The following is a 24569-nucleotide window of genomic DNA, read 5'->3' on the forward strand; positions in this document are numbered from 1 at the left end:
GGAGTGTAAGAAACAAAATTGGGGAAGGGGGGTTGGAGTGTTGGAAATTAAATCACAGAAAGGGGGTTGGAATGTTGGAAAGTAAATTGGGCAAGGGGGGTTGGAGTGTAGGAAACGAAATCGGGGAAGGGGGGGGGGTTGGAGTGTTGAAAAGTAAATCGGGGAAAGGGGTTGTGTAGGAAACAAAATTTGGAAAGTAGGGTTGAAGTGTACGAAACGAAATTGGGGAATGGGGTTGGACTGTTGGAAAGTAAATCGGGGAAAGGGGGATGGAGTGTTGGAAAGTAAATTGGGGAAGGGGGTTGGAGTGTAGGAAACAAAATTGGGGAAAGGGGATTGGATTGTTGAATAGTAAATAGGGGAAGGGGGCTTGGAGTATTGGAAAGTAAATCAAGGAAAGGGGGTTGGAGTGTTGGGAAGTATATTTTGGAAGAGGGGTTGGAGTGTAGGAAACAAAACTGGGGAAAGGGGGTTGGATTGTTGGATAGTAAATTGGGAAGGGGTTGGAGTGTTGGAAAGTAAATTGGGGAAGGGGGGTTGGTGTAAGAAACAAAATTGGGGAAGGGGGTTGGAGTGTAGGAAATGAAATTGGGTATGAGGGGTTGGAGTGTTCGAAAGTAAATCAGGGAAGGGGGGTTGGAGTGTTGGAAAGTAAATAGGGGACAGGGGGTTGGTGTAGGAAACAAAATTGAGGAATGGGGGTTGTAGTGTTGGAAAGTAAATAGGGGACAGGGGGTTGGTGTAGGAAACAAAATTGAGGAAGGGGGTTGTAGTGTTGGAAAGTAAATTGGGGAAGGGGGGTTGGAGCGTAGGAAAAGAAATTGGGGAAGGGGGTTGGAGTGTTGGAAAGTAAATCGGGGAAGGGTGGTTGGAGTGTAGGAAACGAAACTGGGGAAGGGGGTTGGAGTGTAGGAAACAAAATTGGGGAAGGGGGGTTGGAGTGTTGCAAAGTAAATCAGGGAAGGGGGTTGGAGTGTTGCAAAGTAAATTGGGGAAGCGGGGTTGGAGTGTAGGAAACAAAATTGGGGAAGGGGGGTTGGAGTGTTGGAAAGTAAATCGGGGAAGGGTGGTTGGAGTGTAGGAAATGAAACCGGGGAAGGGGGGTTAGAGTGTAGGAAATGAAATTGGGGAAGGGGGGTTGGAGTGTTGGAAAGTAAATCGGGGAAGGGTGGTTGGAGTGTAGGAAATGAAATCGGGGAAGGGGGGTTGGAGTGTAGGAAACTGAATAGGGGAAGGGGTTAGATTGTTGGAAAGTAAATCAGGAAGGGGGTTGGAGTAGAAACGAAATCGTTGGAAAGTAATTCGGGAAGGGTGGTTAGAGTGTGGAAACGAAATCGGGGAAGGGGGTTGAGTCTAGGAAACTAAATTGGGGAAGGGGGGTTGGAGTGTTGGAAAGTAAATCAGGGAAGGGGCGTTGGTGTAGGAAACGAAATCATTGGAAAGTAAATCAGGGAAGGGTGGTTGGATTGAGGGAAACTAAATCGGGGAAGGGGGCTGGATTGTTGGAAAGTAAATTGGGGAAGGGGGGTTGGTGTAGGAAACGAAATCATGGAGAGGGGGTTGGAGTGTGGGAAAGTAAATCAGGGAAGGGGGTTGGTGTAGGAAACGAAATCAGGGAAAGGGGGTTGGAGTGTAGGAAACAAAATTGGGGAAGGGAGGTTGGAGTGTTGGAAAGTAAATCAGGGAAGGGGGATTGGTGTAGGAAACGAAATTGTTGGAAAGTAAATCGGGGAAGACTGGCTGGAGCGTAGGAAACAAAATCGGGAAAAGGGGGTTGGAATGTTGGAAAGTAAATCCGGGAAGGGGGTTGGAGTGTAGGAAACGAAATTGGGGAAGGGGGTTGAAGTGTTGGAAAGTAAACTGGGAAGGGGGTTGGAGTGTAGGAAATGAAGTCAGGAAGGGGTTAGAGTGTTGGAAAGTAAATTGGGAAGGGGTTGGAGTCTAGGAAACAAAGTTGGGGAAGGGGGTTGGAGTGTTGGAAAGTAAATTGGGGTAGGGGTTGGAGTGTAGGAAACGAAGTCGGGGAAGGGGGTTGGAGTGTTGGAAAGTAAATCAGGGAAAGGGGGTTGGAGTGTTGGAAAGTAAATCCGGGAAGGTTGGTTGGAGTGTAGGAAACGAAGTTGGGGAAGGGGGGTTGGAATGTTAGAAAGTAAATCGGGAAAGGGGGTTGGAGTGTAGGAAACGAAGTTGAGGAAGGGGAATTGGAACATTGGAAAGTAAATCAGGGAAGGGGGTTGGAGTGTAGGTAACGAAGTCAGGGAAGGGGGGTTGGAGTGTTGTAAAGTAAATCGGGGTAGGGGGGTTGGAGTGTAGGAAACAAAATTTGGGAAAGGGGGCTGGAGTGTTGGAAAGTAAATCGGAGTAGGGGGGTTTGAGTGTACGAAACGAAATTGGGAAGGGGTTGGAGTGTTGGAAAGTAAATTGGGGAAAGTGGTTGAAGTATAGGAAAGTAAATCGGGGAAAGGGGGTTGGAGTGTTGGAAAGTAAATCGGGAAGGGGGGTTGGTGTAGTAAACAAAATCGGGGAAAGGGGGTTGGAGGTTGGAAAGTAAATCGGGAAGGGGGGTTGGTGTAGTAAACAAAATCGGGGAAAGGGGGTTGGAGTGTTGGAAAGTAAATTGGGGAAGAGGGTTGGTGTAGGAAACAAAATTGGGGAACGGGGGCTGGAGTGCTGGAAAGTAAATCGGGAAGGGGGTTTGGTGTAGGAAACCAAATTGGGGAAAGGGGGTTGGAGCGTTGGAAAGTAAATTTGGTGTAGGAAACCAAATTGGGGAAAGGGGGTTGGAGCGTTGGAAAGTAAATTGGGGAAGGGGGTTAGCGTAGGAAACGAAATCGGGGAAAGGGAGTTGGTGTGCTGGAAAGTAAATTGGGGAAGGGGGTTGGTGTAGGAAACGAAATTGGGGAAAGTGGTTTGGAGTGTTGGAAAGTAAATTGGGAAGGGGGTTGGTGTAGGAAACGAAATCGGGGAAAGGGGGTTGGAGTGGTGGAAAGTAAATTGGGAAGGGGGGCTGGTGTAGGAAACAAAATTGGGGAAAGGGGGTTGGAGTGTTGGAAAGTAAATTGGGGAAGGGGGTTGGTGTAGGAAACAAAATTGGGGAAGGGGGGTAGGAGTGTTGGAAAGTAAATTGGGGAAAGGGGGTTGGTGTGCTGGAAAGTAAATTGGGGAAGGGGGTTGGTGTAGGAAACGAAATTGGGGAAAGTGGTTTGGAGTGTTGGAAAGTAAATTGGGAAGGGGTTGGTGTAGGAAACGAAATCGGGAAAGGGGTTGGAGTGGTGGAAAGTAAATCAGGAAGGGGGTTTGTGTAGGAAACAAAATTGGTGAAAGGGGGTTGGAGTGTTGGAAAGTAAATTGGGGAAGGGGGTTGGTGTAGGAAACAAAATTGGGGAAGGGGGGTAGGAGTGTTGGAAAGTAAATTGGGGAAAGGGGGTTGGTGTAGGAAACAAAATTGGGGAAAGGGGATTGGAGTGTTGGAAAGTAAATTGGGGAAGGGGGTTGGTGTAGGAAACAAAATTGGGGAAAGGGGGTAGGAGTGTTGGAAAGTAAATCAGGGAAGGGGGTTGGTGTAGGAAACAAAATTGGGGAAAGGGGATTGGAGTGTTGGAAAGTAAATTGGGGAAGGGGGTTGGTGTAGGAAACAAAATGGGGGAAAGGGAGTTATAGTGTTGGAAAGTAAATCAGGGAAGGGGGTTGGTGTAGGTAACAAAATTGGGGAAAGGGGATTGGAGTGTTGGAAAGTAAATTGGGGAAGGGGGTTGGTGTAGGAAACAAAATTGGGTAAAGGGGATTGGAGTGTTGGAAAGTAAATCAGGGAAGGGGGTTGGTGTAGGAAACAAAATGGGGGAAAGGGGGTTGAAGTGTTGGAAAGTAAATCGGGAAGGGGGGTTGGTGTAGGAAACAAATTTGGGGAAAGGGGGTTGGAGTGTTGGAAAGTAAATTGGGGAAGAGGGTTGGTGTAGGAAACAAAATTGGGGAAAGGGGACTGGAGTGTTGGAAAGTAAATCGGGGAAGGGGGTTGGTGTAGGAAACAAAATTGGGGAAAGGGGGTTGGAGTTTTGGAAAGTAAATCAGGGAAGGGGGCTGGTGTAGGAAACAAAATTGGGGAAAGGGGTTGAAGTGTTGGAAAGTAAATTGGGAAGGGGGGTTGGTGTAGGAAATAAAATTGGGGAAAGGGGGTTGGAGTTTTGGAAAATAAATTGGGAAGGGGGGTTGGTGTAGGAAACGAAATCAGGAAAGGGGGTTGGAGTGTAGGAAACTAAACTAAATTGGAAACAAAAAGGGGGGTTGTGTGTTGGAAAAGGAAACAAAATCATGTTGGAAAGGAAAGGGGTTGGAGTGTTGGAAAGTTAAAGAAAATTGGGAAGAAAAATCAGGGGAAGGGGTTGGAATGTTGGAAAAGTAAGGGGTTGGAGAGTTGGGAAGAAAAAATTGGGGGAAGGGGTTGGAGTGTTGGAAAGAAAATCGAGGAAGGGGGTTGGAGTGTTGGGAAGAAAAAGGGGGGAAGGGGGTTGGAGTGTTGGGAAGAAAATTGGGGTAGGGGTTGGGTTGGAGAGTTGGGAAGAAAATTGGGGAAGGGGGTTGGAGTGTTGGGGAAAATTGGGAAGGGGTTGGAGTGTTGGAAAAAGAAAATGGGAAAGAAAATTGGGAAGGGGGTTGGAAGGGGGAAGGGGGTTGGAGTGTTGGGAAGAAAAGTGTTGGGGAAGGGAAGGACTTGGAGTGTTGGGAAGAAAATCGGGGAAGGGGGTTGGAGAGTTGGGAAGAAAATTGGGGAAGGGGGCTTGGAGTGTTGGAAAGAAAATCGGGGAAGGGGGGGTTGGAGTGTTGGGAAGAAAATTGGGGAAGGGGGTTGGAGTGTTGGGAAGAAAATCGGGGAAGGGGTTGGAGAGTTGGGAAGAAAATCGGGGAAGGGGGTTGGAGAGTTGGGAAGAAAATTGGGGAAGGGGACTTGGAGTGTTGGAAAGAAAAAGAAAAGTGTTGGGAAGAAAATCAGAAGGGAAGGGGGGGTTGGAAGTGTTGGGGGAGGTTGGAAAAAATTGGGGAAGGGGGTTGGAGTGTTGGGAAGAAAATCGGGAAGGGGTTGGAGAGTTGGGAAGAAAATCAGGGAAGGGGGTTGGAGAGTTGGGAAGAAAAGTGTTGGGGAAGGGACTTGGAGTGTTGGAAAGAAAATCAGGGGAAGGGGGTTGGAGTGTTGGGAAGAAAAAAAGGGGTTGGAGAGTTGGGAAGGGGTTGGAAAGAAAAGAGTTAGTGTTGGGAAGAAAGAAAATTGGGGAATCAGGGAAGGGTTTGGAAGAAAATGAGTGGGAAGAAAATCAGGGAAGGGGGGAAGAAAATTGGGAAAGGGGTTGGAGAGTTGGGAAGAAAATCGGGGAAGGGGGGTTGGAGAGTTGGGAAGAAAATTGGGGAAGGGGACTTGGAGTGTTGGGAAGAAAATTGGGGAAGGGGGTTGGAGTGTTGGGAAGAAAATCGGGGAAGGGGACTTGGAGTGTTGGAAGAAAATTGGGGGGAAGGGGTCAGGGAAGGGGTTGGAGTTGGGAAGAAAATTGGGGAAGGGAAGGGTGGTTGGAGAGTTGGGAAGAAAATTGGGGAAGGACTTGAGTGTTGGGAAGAAAATCAGGGAAGGGGTTGGAGTGTTGGGAAGAAAATTGGGGAAGGGGGTTGGAGAGTTGGGAAGAAAATCGGGGAAGGGGGTTGGAGAGTTGGGAAGAAAATTGGGGAAGGGGACTTGGAGTGTTGGAAAGAAAATCGGGGAAGGGGAAGGGGAAGAAAATCAGGGAAGGGGGTTGGAGTGTTGGGAAGAAAATCGGGGAAGGGTTGGAGAGTTGGAAGTGGGGAAGGGACTTGGAGTGTTGGAAAGAAAATCGGGGAAGGGGTTGGAGTGTTGGGAAGAAAATCGGGGAAGGGGGTTGGAGAGTTGGGAAGAAAATTTGGGAAGGGGACTTGGAGTGTTGGAAAGAAAATCGAGGAAGGGGGGGTTGGAGTGTTGGGAAGAAAATCGGGGAAGGGTGGTTGGAGTTGAAGAAGGAAGGGACTTGGAGTGTTGGGAAGAAAATCGGGGAAGGGGTTGGAGTGTTGGGGAAGAAAATCAGGAAGGGGTTGGAGGTTGGAGTGTTGGGAAGAAAATCGGGAAGGGACTTGGAAGAAAATTGGGAAGGGACTTGGAGTGTTGGAAAGAAAATCAGGGAAGGGAGTTGGGAAGAAAAATCAGGGGAAGGGGTTGGAGAGTTGGGAAGAAAATCAGGGGGAGAGGTTGGAAAAGAAAATTGAGAGTTGGAGTGTTGGAAAGAAAAGTTGGGGGAAAGTGTTGGAAAAAAATTGGGGAAGGGGTTGGGGTTGGGAAAATCAGGAAGGGGGAGAGTTGGGAAGAAAAAAGGGGGTTGAGAGTTGGAAAAGAAAATTGGGGAACTTGGAGTGTTGGAAAGAAAATCGGAGGGGGGGGTTGGAGTGTTGGGAAGAAAATCAGGGAAGGGGTTGGAGGTTGGGAAGAAAATCGGGGAAGGGGTTGAGAGTTGGGAAGAAAATTGGGGAAGGGGACTTGGAGTGTTAAAGAAAAAAGGGGGTTGGAGTGTTGGGGGAAGGGGTTGGGGGGTTGGAGAGTTGGGAAGAAAATCGGGGAAGGGGTTGGAGAGTTGGGAAGAAAATTGGGAAGGGGAGGTGTTGGGGACTTGGAGTGTTGGAAAGAAAATCGGGGAAGGGGGTTGGAGTGTTGGGAAGAAAATCAGGGAAGGGGGGGACTTGGAAAGAAAATCGGAGGAAGGGGTTGGAGAAAGAAAATTGGGAAGGGGTTGGAGAGTTGGGAAGAAAATCAGGGGGAAGTTGGGGTTGGAGAGTTGGGAAGAAAATTGGGGAAGGGGGTTTGTTGGAAAGAAAATCGAAGGGGGTTGAGTGTTGGAAGAAAATTGGGAAGGGACTTGGAGTGTTGGGAAGAAAATCGGGAAGGGGGTTGGAGAGTTGGGAAGAAAATCGGGGAAGGGGGTTGGAGAGTTGGGAAGAAAATTGGGGAAGGGGGTTGGAGTGTTGGAAAGAAAATCAGGGGGAAGGGGGTTGGAGTGTTGGGAAGAAAATTGGGAAAAATCAGGGGTGGTTGGAGTGTTGGGAAGAAAATCAGGGAAGGGTGGAGGGTTGGAGTGTTGGGGAAGGGGGTTGGAGAGTTGGGAAGAAAATTGGGGAAGGGGACTTGGAGTGTTGGAAAGAAAATCGGGGAAGGGGGTTGGAGTGTTGGGAAGAAAATCGGGGAAGGGGGTTGGAGAGTTGGGAAGAAAATTGGGGAAGGGGACTTGGAGTGTTGGAAAGAAAATCGGGGAAGGGGGGTTGGAGTGTTGGAAAAAAAATCAGGGGAAAGGGGGTAGGAGTACTGAAAAGTAAATCGAAGAAGGGGGGTTGGAAAGAAAATTGAGGAAGGGGGTTAAAGTGTTGGGAAGTAAATCGAGGAGGGTGGGTTTTGAAGTTTTTGAAAATAAATCGGGGAAGGCGTGTTGGAGTGTTGGAAAGGGAATCGGTTAAGGGGGACTGGAGTGTAGGAAAGGAATTTGAGGAGGGGGGCGCGTTGGTGTATTGGAAAGGAAATGGAGGGGGAGACTATGTGACTGCTGTACTCTGTCGATTGTTGGAGAGAGAGAGAGAGAGAGAGAGAGAGAGAGAGAGAGAGAGAGAGAGAGAGAGAGAGAGAGAGAGAGAGAATGCTCTACGTTTACCAAAGAATAAAATAAAAATGGAATTTTCAAAAACTATCAGAATATCAACTTCAAGTGTCATAATGTAACACTAATCCGACGTGTAGCCTATCATGATTCACAGAAACTGTACTACATGCAAACATGCTAGTGCAACATGACAAAAGGTGCAGCTTAAGGGTTCTTAAATAGCAGTGGGAGGAGGCAAAATGCAAACCTTATAAATAAAACAGTGCATCTGTGCTAAAAGAAAAAAAACTGTAAGAATGTATGCAAGACAAGTGCATCAAAACAAAAGCTCTGAATTTCATCATGCAAGCATGTCCACTGTGCTCTGTTTCGAAGTCGAAACTTACCTTTCCTGAGAGTTACTTGCCCGGTGGGCGGCGATACAACGGCCGTGTACATAGACCTGTCTTCATCCGTGGGTGTGGCAGGTGGCTGGGTGTCTTCCCTTTCCGCTAAACGGACACCCACACCAGGGAATTCGTCGTCTGGGTGCACCATCGACCGAAGGGCAGTTGGGGAGCTGGGGAAGTCCACTACCAATGCCAGGGAACAAGACAAAAGGAAGCAGAGATAAGGGTATGACTAGCCTATTTCATTGGCCTGCCGCCCCGACACCTCTCTCTCTCTCTCTCTCTCTCTCTCTCTCTCTCTCTCTCTCTCTCTCTCTCACATACAATAAAATAGACAAAGGGAATTCCGAATCGTAATACTCATATTACTGGGAAAAAGAGGGCATTCCGAATCGTAATACTCATATTACTGGGAAAAAGAGATTTAATAGATCAGAGTTACTATATGAAAACTGTTCTCTACCATAATGCAACTAGCGACAAAAGCGAGCAATTCGGCAAAAGAATAATAGTCTTTTCAGGGTGTAGGGAATCGGAAGAAGCTTTAGCACACTTTTCGACAGGAAAAACAAAGCAGCTTGTCACGGCAAAAATATCAAGAAGTGCTCACCAACACACATACTGCAAATCGCAAGAACATAGTACTTTCGACACAGCAAACAAACCTAAGCACAGACAGGCAGTAGGCAATCTCTTGACCAGTAATATTAGACCCATGTCACCGTCGACCATCTGCGATATAATTCAAGATAGGGTTAAGTACAACTCGGCTTGGCCTTTCCGTGTAGATACAAACTTCCTTATTTCAGTTCGCTTTCGCCACATCGCTGCTCCCCGTTCGGTTGACCCAGAAGAACATCTTTTACTACTTTTCAAAAAACTATGCAAAGGCAGGGGGAGAGAGAGAGAGAGAGAGAGAGAGAGAGAGAGAGAGAGAGAGAGAGAGAGAGAGAGAGAGAGAGAGAGAGAGAACTGAAAACAATAACTAAAGCTGTTACGAGATATCACTGCACTACCGTGATTATTTTATAAAATGGCCACTAAAACTAATAATCGGTAATATCGAGTGTTAGGCATCTGTACGATAATCTAGTACCAAGATATTTTAACCCAGGGTCCTTTAATATACTCATGAAGGACCTTCAGTTCACCGAGACCAAATAGTACCGCAAGAACCGTTTGTTCGAAAATAATTTGGACCAGGAAATGCGATTGATTACCAAAGGACTTTTCAAACTTATCAGTTGTTCAACGGGATTCTCTCTCTCTCTCTCTCTCATACTTAAGTACTTCACAACATTTTCTCTGAAAAATATCGGACGCACATTAACTCCCTGATGAAACTAAAAATAATTTCCATGTAAAAAATTATTTACAAAATAACTTACTGAAATGAAAATGTTTAAATTCTACTTGACAGCTGCTCTGAAAAGCAAGAGACCGCGATGGCCAAGGGCAAACTTGATCTACCAACAACAACAATAGTCCCATCAATCACAACCGGGCGGTCAACGTGAAAACAACCTCGAGTGACTAACTCTTCCCACACCAGTCACTCTGAACTGATCTAACCTGTCTCGGCCTCGTAGATCTCTGTATCTGGAAGGGTAAACTCTAGGTGAGACAGGTTGAAGGCCGATGGAGCTCCTGTCCTTTGTTGGTCTCCAGACGCACAGCCCCCTACTCCAGGTCCTCCTCCAGCGCCTGCAGCTGCAACTGATGGAGGGGGGGCTATTCCCTCCACTGCTGCTCCAACTAGTCCACCGTTCTGGTGATAGATATTAAAAAATGTGCATTAGTGACTACAGAAATGAAGGAGCAAAAATTATAACTAACCCCATATGAAAACTTCTCGCGGCAATAATTGCTATATGACACTTCTCCATCAGAAAACACGATCTGGGGCCTTAGAGCTATTGTTATATGAAACCTTTTCCCTACAAAATGTAAACCAATACGAGGAAATTACTAGAAAGACCAAAATTGCGACGTAATGTCATTAAAAAGAGGAAAAAAATACGGTACTTTCATCCAATCAAATGTTCTTATGAAACTGTTTTGAAATCAATGTTTTCAACTTCCATGTTTGCTTTCCTCGAAGACTGGCGAAATCGTAACGTTCCAAGAAAAGCCTTTGGATGCTGAGGTTTCTTTCCTTGCCAGCAAATTGCTTAGAAGGAAAAACAATGCAGCCCTTCTTTTAAAACGACCTAACTTAACCTGAAGACTGAGGCTTACCATTACTATAACTGTCAATGTCAAGTGACTTGATCTAAGCGTCGCTGAAAATTTACTTCCAATCCCCATACTTGTCCAAAATTCATTTTACCAGTTCACTGCCACCGCTTGAGAACTGCCATATTTCAAAATGACTTTCGTTACTTATAATACTGGAAGAGGCCAGGTTATTTATGACAGCTTTTGCGGTAAAATATTTTACAACTCTGAGCATCCCCGAAATAGTTTTCAACACGAGGTTTTGTTTTTTTTTTTTTATGAAAACTGCGCTGTCAAGTCCAGCATTTCATAGCCAGATGACTTTTCATAAAGTTTTTAATGAATCAACCGTTACAAAACTGGCAAGGCTTTCAGCTAAAAGGTTCGGATCAATTTCAAACGTTATATCATGGAAGAACAGATTCAGTGTTGGTTTCACCTAATTTTTAAACAATCAGGCATTGTGTACTACCTTATGTTTGTGCTATGGCGCTGCATTAAAATACGAACAGTTGGATGTTTAGTTTCAAAGTAAAGGTGAAGAAATTCTTGTAACTTTCGTTTGTGTTACGAGAGGCTTGGATTAGTACTCTGCATTTTTGGATTCAGTTGAAAATTAACGTCAGACGTACCTATATTGAAGAGGACCCTACATTTAAAAAAAAAAGATTCAGTCAGTTTGTGTGTCAATGACGAGATTAATAAATGATTTGGTGGCAGAACTTAATAAAAGTATCTGGATTGTTTAGAAATATAAACACACACACACACACACACACACACATATATATATATATATATATATATATATATATATATATATATATATATATATATATATATATATATATATATATATATATATATATATATATATATATATATATATATATATATTATATATTGCCGAAACTATGAATAGTTGCCAGGAACAGTTAGGATCAAATGGCCAGGGCGTACCCGTGTTCACGCGGCGCGAGGGGGCTTCGCCTGACCCCCTCGATGAATGGACAAGGGCTATAACATTAAGGATGTGCGCGGTCAAAGAAGAAAGTCCAAGCGTTGAGAATTGGGAATCTGAACGTTTGCAGTTTGACCCAAGGGCCTTGTTTTGACCAGCTGAAGTAGGGAGGTGGGAGATGCGATGGAAAGCAGAAAAGTAACCTATTACGGATACAAGAGACGAAATGGAGAGGAAACAAAGTAAAGGAGATTTGCAGCGGTTATAAGATAGTTTATAATGCCGCCGATGAGAGAGGAAGGAGTGGCGTGGTAGTTGTTCTTAGCAAGGAGATGAGAGAAAATGTTGAGCTTGAAAGAAAAAGTTCTAGTGATGAAGATAAAGTTGTGCTGTGGGGGACATGTTCTGAATATAATAAACGCTTATGCCCCACACCTGGGGTGCGACGCGGAAGCAAAGGATGCGTTCTGGAGAGATGGATGAAACTACGACATCAATAAATTTAGAAGAGAGGTTAGTTATCGGAGGCGATTTAAACTGGTACATTGGGTGTAATGGTGTCAATATCAGCGGGATCCGTGGAGGACAGGATATTGGAGAAAGACGAGGAAAACAAACAGCAAATTTTGCAGTAGTCTTTGATATGGTAATTAACAATACTTTCTTTAAAATTGCCAACTATGCAGCATACAGTAGTGGAGGAAGACAGGCACAGATGGATTTTCTGATGTATGGAAGAAGCCATTTACAGAAGTGAAAAATTGCAAAGTAATAAAAGGGGAGAATGTTACTACGCAACATACTGTAGATTAGTGGCGTCAGATTTCTTTATAAGACGAGTTGGAGGGGGAAGAAGCACAGTGCAACGAAAGATCGAGAGGTGGAAGCTAGAGGACCGCAAGGTGAGAGAAAGATATAAGGAATGACAAACCACGGAGTAGTAACGCATATCAGTAGACAAGAAGTAAAGCGGGCAGTGGATAAACTGGAGAGAGGAAGAACAGTAGGATCTGATGGTACACCAGTCGAGGTCTGGAAATGTTCAGGAGAGGAAGGAATTGATATATTGTACGACCTAATGTGTAAGATCTACCGTAAAGAACGAATACTGGATAGTTGGAGAAACAGCCTAATGGTCCCAATATATAAAGGAAAGGGCGGCATACAAGACTGTTGTAACTGCCGAGGGATAAAACTGGTATCCCATACAATGATCTATGAAAGAATCACTGAAGAAAGAATAAGCAGAGAAACCACAATAAGTGAGGAACAGTTCGGGTTCCAGCAAGGAAGTACAAAGGTGCCGAGGAAGACGGGACGTTTAACTGGGGAACTGCCAGTTTTATCATGACTAAAATTTTAAACGTCTGGTGGTTCGGTGCCCCGCCCAGAACTTTGAAGCCTTTGTATTGGACATTATATACACCTTTTTTTGAACGGTCTCGGATATTAGAGAACTCAGGATTATCTAATCTGATTCCAGTTCGATAACTGACGCCTCTATGACAACCAGTTTGCACCTTCAACAACCTCTGTGTCGATCCCACGTAAGCCTCCCGACTACATCTAGGACGATCAAATTTATATGCGACACCTGGTCACCAAGGGACTTACCTACCAACTGTAAGACGATCAGTGGGAATGATATTTAGTTTAATGGGAGGTTCATTGAGGACCTCAGGTGTCACATAAAAATTCTTCGGCACCTTTGTGCCTCTTGTCTGTTGTGCTGGGATTTTGTCATTCTGTTTCCTTCTCTGGTTTGTTTTCTTCTTAAGTCCTTTTAACATACCATAAATTTTTTGAATTTTTATAACTATTATTGTAATAAATTAACATTATTAATTTTATGTTGGTTCCTTTTTGCCTTGAGAGTGAGACACTAGTCTTGAAATGTTGCGCCCTATGTTTATAATAACCCATCCTAAAAGACTTCTGGGATTTGTCTTCTCCTCCCCTAATTTGGATATTAGTTCTTGTTTTTACCAACTACCTGCATTATATAGAAATACATACATACATACATACATACATATATATATATATACATATATATATATATACATATGCATATAAATATATATAAATATATATATATATATATATATATATATATATATATATATATATGTATATATATATATATATATATATATATATATATATATATATATATATATATATATATATATATATATATATAAATGTATGTATACATTAATGTTCGTGTGTTGTGTTTGACTGCGGGTATGAAAATAAACACGAGCTGAATTCTTTTCATCCCTAACACATGACTCTTACCTGCATGGGGAACCTTAGCGGATCTCGTACGCTGGTGGTATGATGAAACGGCAGAAGGTCCTGATCGGGGATGTGGTCCGAAAGAGGTGACTGGTTTGCCAGAGTGCCGCTGCTGTTGCTGGCCTCCGAGACGTCCATGCCCTCCTCGCTGGCCGGGTCACCACCGCCACCGCCCTCGCCCACCCAACTTCACAGCGTTTCAAGAAGAAGAGAGAAGCACAAACTCGTCATCTATGTAAGTACAGCGGTGGAGGGGGAGGAAGAACCGTTCTCAATGACGCTAAAGGAATGACCAGTCAATCATTCATCGCCTTGACGGTTTGTCAAGATTTCCATTCATCTCTTGACTTTCGCAAACAGAAACAAAGCTGGTGCAATGTTTCACGTGAAATGACTTGAAATGTTCAACAGCACTGTACAAACCGAAGGAAATGAATGATGGCATGTCACGTTTGAAATAGATTCTTAAATCTTTTGTGCAAGGGATAATTGAAGTGAATTCACAATTTTACCATAAAGAGCAATAAGAGTAACAAGGGAAGTACAAAATAAGATACAGTGAAAAAAAAAATTAAATTGGAGATGAAGTTGCTGGGGAATTCCGAGCGATTGACACCCCACCAAAACAGTCATTTATTTCTCTACCATATCGAAAGGGCCACCGCCTCTCCCCTCCCTCTTGCAACGACAGAGAACGCTCCCGTCCCTTCCGTAAGGAAACAACGCTTCTTGCACCATTAACAAAAGCGTCGAAACTTCCTCTGAACCGAATCCCCAGGAATGGAAACCGTTTCAAGTTAAAGGAATCATGAAAAAACAAATACTTCAAAATAAAGATGAAAAAATATAGTTTTCCTAAAAGCCAGGATGATGCAACGAGTGCAAGTGCAAGTGTCCCCACCAGCTTTACTGTCGTTGAAAATAATCTTGAAACCAATTATTTACGTTATTTCATTTTTGCGGGAAATCTTATTTTCATTCCACAGAAAATATTGCGTAGTAATTTGAAAAGACTTCAAAACTGCACGACAGTTTGACAAAATCTTTCGTTAAATGACCGTAGCAACGAAGTCATTATTCAGTGGAGCAAAAAACATCACGAGACCTTGATTGAGCATTACAAAACGACGAATTTCGGCCCGAATGGCAGAAATCCTACTCATGCAAGCAGCCCAGCATTTGAAGCTTTAATTCGACAACACTAAGGAAGCACAGGAAAGCAAGGGTCGATTTCGCAAAAGCAAAAAAACAATAATGAAAGCGTAGAACTGGAAGCGATAAATGTTTTATTTTCCGAGAAATGAAAAACCAGTCAAAATATTTATCCTTGTCAAAATGGCAAATAATAAGGTACTGGTAAGACACCTTTCAATTTCTTTTACTACCAAACAAAGTCCTTCCTTATTCAATTATTCAAGCTTTTCTTGGCGCCTTTAACTACATATTTCTATCTACTTAAGGCAGTGTTCAGGCGTTATTTACAGCGGTTGTAGATCCTGTAGTGAAGACATCATTCAGATTTTGGATCAGCTTTCTGTCCATTTCAGACTGACTGTGAAGTTGGCTTCACCGTAGCTGTCACAAACGCAGCTCTCGATTTACCCAAAAGGAGCTTTTTGGCATACTTCGTCATTTTTCTATTCGTCTTGGGGCACAGCGGTATGGGCGAAGAGGTGAGAATCGGGACTGACTGCAGCATGTGGGAAATATGATATGAAGGATTTCACACACACACACACACACACACACAATGAAAAATATGTTGGTTTCTTTTACAATGTCCTGACACTCTCAGAATCAGTTCCTCAGAGGATTGGTACACTACCATATGCAAATGCATTCATCATCTGTTCTGCAGGAGAAAGCTTATCCGCTGAACGTTTCGGAGATTTCATCTGCGCCGCAAGTTTAAACCCGGGCACTCTTGACATTGTGAAATCGTGGTAGAATACATCACCGATACTACTAACAGCATTGACAATGTAGGCCCCCTTTTGCATAAACCTTGGAAATAACATTAGTAATGTCAGTACGTATAAATTTGTAACCAGGGAAAAAAAAGTAATAATAACAAATTCACAGCATTCAAAAATATTAGTTTATTTCCTGAAGTACTAGCAACAACAATACAAACACCATAATCAGAAACACTACATCAGCAAGAACAATGACCCACAGTTTTTGAAAATCCCAAATTCATAAACGTAAACGGAAAACTAAGGATGCATGGAACCTACCTTAGGGTATAAGAGAATAACTGGGGAAGGGAGAGAGCTAAGCAAAAGACGCGACCACGGTCGGTGTCCCAAACGAGTTTATAAAATCATCCAAAAGATGTATCAATTTAGCAGAAATAATTTAGGTTCTTTACTTACTTTATGGATTTCCAGTCTGATTAAAACAGAGTACACCTTTCCTATACACAGAAGGCAAGTCTGATTTGATATTCTAACATGAAGCACGTATGTGCATTAATAAATTTATTTGCACATATTTATATATTAAATTTTGCCCCTGACAGCAGAAATGCACAAACCCGCTGTGGCAATGTGTCCTGGAAAAGGGCTTTTTGTTTGAAATGTGTGGTTTCCAATATATTCCTAAGAATACTTAAGAGAAAAAGGGGATAACGTTTATAAGAAATAGTTATTGCATAGCAAATGGAGACGTATCCTGACATAAAAACAGTGCAGTTTCAGAAAGGATGGATTAAAGTTGAAATGTCATTACAACAACCGAGTCTGATGTAACGAGAAGTGAGAATGGCACATAAGACTGATGAATGAAATTTTGGCTAGCCTTGAACAAACAGTAATTTTTAGTTATGCAGCAAGAAAGAATAAAAGCAACATGTGGCGAAACGAAGAACTGAGGGGTCGGTGAAGGATAAAAGATCTTGAGGTGCAAATTGAATGACAGTTCTTATCGTGGTATGTGACAGAAGAAAAGAGATCACGAAGAGAGTAAGCGACCAAGAAATCACGAAAATGCACTACTTCAGGGGGACAAAGTTAAGTATACTTTAGTTTAACCAGACCACTGAGGAGCTGATTAACAGCTCTCCTGGAGAGGGTGGCCCGAAGGATTAGACTTATTTTACGTGGCTAAGACCCAATTGGTTACCTAGCAACGGGACCTACAGCTTATTGTGGAATCCTGTAATTCTTCATTGGCAGGCCGGAGACTCGAACTCGGGCCTAGCGGAGTGCTAGCTGAGAATTCTACCGACTCGTCCAACGAGGAACTATTCAGGGGGACAAAGTAGCTGCACTGGAAGGAGGCGAAGGTCAAACGAGAGGTTAATGAACAAAAGGACATTATGGGATTGCAGAAGAGAAGCTGAAGTTTGGTGGTGATGGCAACACAGAGTGGCTGACCAGGCGCTGCAAAGAATGATGATTCTTTTGTAAAATTGGAAAAGTTACAAATTCATCCGAGAATAAGGTTTCAATACTAAATGCGCATTGGAAGGGCAGAGCAGAATTCTGATTAACAAATTAATGCAGATTACGAAGGACTGATAAGGGTAGACAGGGTAAGGCAGTGTGAGGTTAGACAACGAAGAGTTCATGTGGATCAAGTATTTCTTGAGACAAACGTATGAGAAGTTTTGGAATAAAGGGAAGGAGGCGCGTGGCATAAGACCCGGAGAAAGCTTACGGTGAAATTCACTGAGGCGATGTGGGGGATGCTGAGGATGGATGGATGGCGCCGATTGAAAGTATATGGTGATCAAAGTGAGTTTTGCATCAGAATATGCTAGAATTTTTATGTGAAAGTTCGTCTAAGAAATGAAAAGTTATGTTTCCACAATTAATGATTATATTTTATGCCTCCAGTAACGAGAAATGTGAGAGAGAAGAGAGGAGACATTAGGACAAAGGTAAGGTGTGGATATGTAATATAAGAAAATGGCGAAATGAGTGAATGTCAGCAGGGATACTGGGATCAGAAATGGTTGATTCATATTGGTGTTAGAGCAAACGAAGAGAGGAAAGAGAATAGGTGAAGCAAGGCCGACTTTAAAATATAATATATATGCAAAAGGGCCGGAAGTGTGTCTATAAATTATGAGCAATATTTGGAACGTATGAATAGATTACTGAGACTCGACAGTATCTTCACATATGAAAACGAAGCGAGGATGCTGAATGCGGGAGACAAAGAATGTAGAAGTTGTTGAGATGGCTGGATTGTGTAAGTGGAGTAACAGTCGTGAAATGGTGAGATACGTAGAGATGCGATGAGGTCAAAATTTCTGCGGAAGTGAAGCGATTGATCAATGTTTTGAAGTATTTATTTACATTTTTTTTTTTTATCTTTATTCCATTTCTTCTTGCTACGTTTTTCTCTTGGAAAATGGTTGCCAAGTTAATGATCTTTTTTGGCTTGTTTTGAACGAATGTGTTCTGAACAAGAAAAAATTTTTTTTTTTTTAATTAAACCATTCCCCTGTCAGGCAGTGGGCCCTAGAACACGATACAGATATTACTGCTAAATACCTACTTCACCTGGTGAATGAACGCCTGTGGAGAAAGCTTCCATAACATTAGTCGTTTCATGAATCAACACAGAGGGTTCATCAGCAGTGTGTCGAAACCCCTAAACATACACTTCGCCATTCAACCCTAACTTGCACGCACAATTCTACTTCCCGGATATTAAAGCTCTTCCTTCCTAAGAATTATTTCACACCACCTATCCAACTCAGTTCCTCGTTGGACGAGTCGGTAGAGTTCTCGGCTAGCACTCTGCTAGGCCCGAGATCATGCTAGGCTCGAGTTCAAGTCTCCGGTCGGCCAATGAAGAATTAGAGGAATATATTTCTGGTGACAGAAATTCATTTTCGGTATAATGTGGTTCGGATTCCACAAAAAGCTGTAGGTCCCGTTGCTAGGTAACCAATTGGTTCTTAGCCACGTAAAATAAGTCTAATCCTTCAGCCCAGCCCTAGGAGAGCTGTTAATCAGCTCAGTGGTCTATTAATAGCTCAGTGGTCTGGTTAAACTAAGGTATACTTAACTTTTTAACCTTTCCAACTCTTTCTAGTCGCCCTCTCTTCCTCCTTCCTGACGCTTCCAAATTATACACTATTTTCATCAACATATAGTCCTCCACTCCACATGGCCAAACCGTCTCAAATGATTTAGGCTTTCACCGAAGCTAATCTTTTTACCAAGTAGCTCTACACTTCTCACCCTCTCAATTCTTCTTAAGCTATATACACTGTGCAAAGAAGTCATCACAACAGCTTCACACTTCAACTTCATATTCAATCAACAGCCACTCTTCACCTCTACTAGGGTCAGTTTCCATACACACTCCACGTGTGTTCCCAATCCCTTGCACAGAGCCTACTGCCTTCCGTGTTTCAACTATTCTGTGATGCTTTTCTCTTATTCAACACTCATATGTCATATTTACACCCAAATGTCTGTAGGAATGAATAAATTCCATTCTTCACTCTCATTGCAAACATTCATAACTTTGTTTACAACAATCCCCCACCTGTTATAAGTCAAACTCATCTATCTATAAAGCATATGTTAACGAAACGCCAGAGATATCAACGCACAAGAAGCTTATATTCTAAAAATCACACAATACAAGAAACTTTACCTGAAAATGAAATATTTTCTCTAGAAACAATTTTAAATTTTTACAACACTGCACCCTCTTAAAATCTTATTTACTACAAAAAAAATTCTGCACATAAGATTACTAACTAATCTTTCAAGCCATCCCTAGACGAGTTCCATTAATTCAATGGTCTGGTGACACTACTTAAAAAAAAAAAAAAAAAAAAAAAAACCTGGTTCCCGTTCACCCTCATAATCTTAGCCTTTCTCACGCTGACTCTTAATTCCTCCCCTTCCAAACACGTTCCAACGTTTGCAGGGGCTTCTGCAGCGTTTCTCACCATCTCCAATCAGGACTGATTGACTGATTGGTTGATTATAGCTACTAAAACTGGCGTCACAACATAGGTCATTGACGCCGTAACAAATTAGAAAAAGGAAACTAAACAATAAATAAATAAACTTTAAAAGTAGTTTCATGACAAATATTCAAATATTATATATATATATATATATATATATATATATATATATATATATATATATATATATATATATATATATATATATATATATAATTATTATATATATATATATATATATATATATATATATTGTGTGTTGTATTGAAAGGCAGTTTAATTTTTCTTTAAACTTGGTGAATTTAAAATTTTTTTCAATAAAATTTGCAGCTTTTATGCTAACTTTGTTTGAACTGTTGTTTATAATATATATATATATTATATATATATATATATATATATATATATATATATATATATATATAAGCTGTTTAATCATATCTATTCACTTATACTATCTATACATACACATATTGCATTTGTGCACAATCTAAAATTTACTGAGGTGGGCCCCCCTCCCTAACAAAGATGCACAATTGCTCCACATTACAATCCTCACCGGAATTGTAGAGAATCAGGATTGTATCATCTACATACATCATTCAATCACACTCCAAGTCATCTTTCTTAACCCAAAACTCTGCACCTATAATTATGGTCCTTTTCCTAATTTAACACATCTCTCAGCCCAGTAATAATAATAATAATATGATAATAATAATAATAATAATAATAATAATAATAATAATAATAATAATAATAATAATAATAATAATATCATTCATTCATTGATGTCGCAGTACCATGGGACACCAGAGTAGATGAGAAAGAAAGAGAAAAAATTGATGAGTATCAAGACCTGAAAATCAAAATAAGAAGGATCTGGGGTATGCCCGTGGAAATTGTACCCATAATGATAGGAACACAAGGCACGATCCCAAGACCCCTGAAAAGGAACCTGGAAAAAGTAGATGCCAAAGTAGGTCCAGGACTCATGCAGAAGAGCGTGCTATTAGAAACAGCGCACACAGTGAGAAAAGTGATGGACTGCTAAGTAGGTACAATGCAATCCGAACCCCACACTATAAATACCACCCAGTCGAATAGGATGACTAAGATAGAAAAAAAATAATAATAAAAACTGAATTAACCTTAATACAATTTTTGGAAGGACAATAATTAAAAAGTTCGACCTGAGGAATTCTCTACATTACCATCTTGCATATATTTAAAACTTTCCTGATATAACAATTCCATTCTCGAAGGTGACAATAATTGGAACTGGCATACCTCAAAAGTTCTTAAAATTTGTGAGGCTACAGTACAGAATTTTTCAAAACAAATAGGTTTGTTTTCTATAATAATAATAATAATAATAATAATAATAATAATAATAATAATAATAATAATAATAATAATGTCATCATCATCATTTATTTTTGTAAAATGACTTTATTTTTACAAACAGAGCAAATCTGTTTACATGATTTGGGATTCCTACCTTGCCAGTTAGCCAAAGAATTATAATTTTCAGTTGCACCCTGCCACATTTAGAGGTGCCTTCCGTCTTTCTTCTAAAAGGCAAATAAGTTGAGCTGACTCGGTCTCCTTGCCTTGCTTTCGAGGGAAAATGTATCTTTAGGAGTTTTATCCCTCCACGTTTAGAGGCCCCTGAACTTTATTTCTCTAGATACGGCAAATTCCTCGAACCTCTTTAGGTCTCCCTGCATTTCCTCGGAGCCAAAATACACGTTTCGAAAATATTCTTTCCAGTTCAGAGGCTCCTGCTGATTGTATTTCTCAGGATAATGCAAATCCATTGACCCTATTCATGGCTTCCTGAAAGTTATGGGAGCCCAAAAATCCAGGTCTTGAAGTTGTATACTGCAAACTGTAGAGGTCCCACCTGCCTTTATTTTAACAGACAGACGGTGCTCGCTCGTTTACCCGATTTGGGCTCCCTGAATTGCCTGGTAGCCGAAAGCTCATCCTTTGAAAGCGTACACTTCCGCCCTCAAATAATTCTCTTAACTTTTTATTTCTAAAGATGGAACTAATCCGTTGACCCTATTTGGGATCTATGCATTGCCCGGGAGCCAAGAACGCGTCTGTTGAAGTTGTATCCTTCTACCCTTCGAGGCTCCTTCTGACTTTATCTTGAAAGACAGAGCAAATCCGGTAATCCGATTTAGGCTGCCTGATTTGCATGTAAGAGAGCAATAAAGTAAATGGATGGAAAAGGATATAATACCTAATTTTCCCCCCGAAACACTTCCTTGCCTTTGCTTCGTGTAGCCTTACTAATATCCATCGATTTCCTGTAAAATTACTTTTCTTTTCCAGGACAGGAATATGAAATGTTGTCCATGCTTTGATGGAAAGTGCTTAATAAAGTAAGGTGTTTAAAGAGTACATTAAATTAATATATTAAAGTTTAGTTGAATAAAGTATCGTGATCATTGCGAAAAATTGTTTATAATATTTGACTACACGAGGTTTTATTGTATATGTTGATTTTATTGTATTGACCGTTTGTCGGATTTGTTTAGAAAATTGGTAATTATTGGCCGTTGTACAAAATTCTTACCTCAAAAGTTTTTTGTTACTGTTTAGACAGTAACGACAGGAGTTCTTCATTTTTTAAAACTAACAAACATTACTGATGATATATATGAAAGAAATGTGTCAGTGGTTGGTTACAGTCATCGTCAGAAGAGGAGAGGCTGCAACAGGGTCGGGACACTGAAGCCCGAAAAGACCAACAAAGGCTTTTTCTCATGCTGCCGCCAAGAGAAGAACTGAAGCACAAGAACAAAAAATCCCCAGAATATGCGATATGAGTCGCGTTCAATATAGAAATTAGGCCAAAGGCCAAACACTGGGACCTTCGAGGTCATTCAGCGCTGAAAGGGAAATTGGGAGTAGAAAGACTTGAAAGGTGTCACAGGAAGAAAACTTCACAATTGTTACGTATATCTTAGTTTAACCAGACCACTGAGCTGATTAACAGCTCTCCTAGAGAGGGCTGGCCCGAAGGATTAGACTTATTTTACGTGGCTAAGAACCAACTGGTTACCTAGCAACGGGACCTACAGTTTATTGTGGAATCCGAACCACATTATACCGAGAAATGAATTTCTATCACCAGAAATAAATTCCTCTAATCCTTCACTGGCCGGCCGGAGATTCGAACTCGGGCCCTGCAGAGTGCTAGCCGAGAAACCGACCAGTCCAACGAAGAATCGTTGTACTATGAATCAACTGTTAGGAGAGGATGGATAGCAAGATGGAAGTAGAAAACCAATACATCATGAACTCCCTGTCATAAAAAAAATAATAGTTATTACATGTAATGTTTTATTACAAACTACCCTAAAAGACAATTCCCCGACTTGTACCTTTAAGCTACACGAGATTACGAGAAAAATGACACTACTTCATAAACTGAATGAACGACAGAGCGGGATGCCAGAAGACGTGGTCAAGTTGTAAGCATATTATTCCTTACTGATTGATAGAGAGGCAGCGCCCAGCTTTCAGGAATTCATTACAGCTTCCACATCAAGATCAGTTACTTACAAAAATTTCATGAAATAAAATGAAATAGTAAGAAGCCTTTATGATTAACAACTGACGAACTCCTCAAAATACACAATGGCGCAAAGTAAAAGTGTACAATAAGCAGAGTACATGACATACAAAATGAGCATGAAAACAAGCAAGTAAAAAATGCACCGAAGTTTCTTCGGCGCAATCGAGTTTTCTGTGCAGCACATAATAAAGGCCGCCGAAAACAGATCTATCTTTCGGTGGTCTCACTATTATGCTGTATGAGCAGCGGCCTATGAAACTTTAACCACGGGCCGGTGGTGGCATGGCCTACAGTATATCGTTGCCAGATGCACGATTATGGCTAACTTTAACCTTAAATAAAATAAAGACTGCTGAGGCTAGAGGGCTGCAACTTGGTATGCTTGATGACTGGGGGTGGATGATCAGCATAGCAATTTGCAGTCCTCTAGCCTCAGTAGTTTTTAAGAACTGAGAGCGGACAGAAACAGTGCGGACGGACAGACAAAGACAGCGCATCAGTTTTCTTTTACAGAAAACTAAAAGTACAATAACTATGGATGTCTGGTCTGGATTTAAATATGGCTAAGCTAAGAGTTGAGACTAGAAATGAGTGACGCGGTGGCGGATGGTTTTTAAACTAGGCTTTGCACCGTAAAACCGTGTTAATTTGTTGAGGGCGATAGCTGCTTTATATGGAGCGCTTCTACGAGCGGAAGGGAATATCTGTTTTGCATTTGACTAAGATTTTCAAAATCCCTGCGTCCTGTACAACGTCGAGAGGATTCGGCACTGAGTCTAATGGCACTTATTTATTTACTGTAAGTGAATCTTACCTAGGTTCCATAACTGCACTTTTGGCAAGTTAAGTATACCTTAGTTAAACCAAACCACTGAGCTGATTAACGGCTCTCCTAGAGAGGGCTGGCGGGAAGGATTAGACTTTATTTTACGTGGCTAAGAACCAAGATTGGTTACCCAGCAACGGGATACGGCGGAATCCAAACCACATTACACCGAGAAATGAATTTCTATTCCCAGAAATAAACCTATAATTCTTCATTGGCCGGCCGGAGACTTCTAGCAGAACTAGCGAGAACTACCGTCTCGTCCAACGAGGAACTGCTACTAAGCTAAACAGGGCGCATCAACTTCGGAAAGGAGTCCTCAATCAAAATATTCTTCCAATTGCGAGAGGGTGCTTGCAAGTGCATCTGAAATCGATATAAGGATACATATTACTCTGAAGTGACGCTATTTCGCGTTTAATTAAAGCGGAATTATTAGTAAACGGCACAGAGACATGCAATATTTTTGGGTGCGTTGGAAACTACAGTTTTTGGTTTAAAAACTTTGTCTTAAAACTCTTTAATAATTTTAAGAAATACATTCAGGGGCCAACAATTATTTCCGATATGTCTCCAAAAATCTGATATCTACGTGAAAGTTATTCCAGTTGGAGCATGGATGGGGAAAGGCTCTATGAATAAGAGTTTTACGAGGACTGACTGTGAATAATAGGGACGATGAATGAAAAATATCAGACCAAAGTT

General features: G+C 41.8%; 1 protein-coding gene across 7 annotated transcripts in view; it reads right to left on the reverse strand.

Annotated features, from left to right (window-relative positions):
- The window catches only part of LOC136852142 (protein prune homolog 2-like), a 207632-nt gene that overhangs the window by 74039 nt on the left and 109024 nt on the right, over positions 1 to 24569 (reverse strand). For 6 of the 7 annotated variants that reach the window (XM_067126608.1, XM_067126601.1, XM_067126592.1 and 3 more), the window contains 3 exons: positions 13506 to 13692; positions 9599 to 9794; positions 8024 to 8209 (listed from right to left, as the gene is read on the reverse strand). In XM_067126608.1, the coding sequence (XP_066982709.1) occupies positions 8024 to 8209; positions 9599 to 9794; positions 13506 to 13692 (569 nt within the window). The remainder of the gene's footprint in view (positions 1 to 8023; positions 8210 to 9598; positions 9795 to 13505; positions 13693 to 24569) is intronic. The other variant, XM_067126632.1, reaches the window with a different exon arrangement.

Source organism: Macrobrachium rosenbergii, chromosome 3 (assembly GCF_040412425.1).
Source record: "Macrobrachium rosenbergii isolate ZJJX-2024 chromosome 3, ASM4041242v1, whole genome shotgun sequence".
NCBI lineage: Eukaryota > Metazoa > Arthropoda > Malacostraca > Decapoda > Palaemonidae > Macrobrachium > Macrobrachium rosenbergii.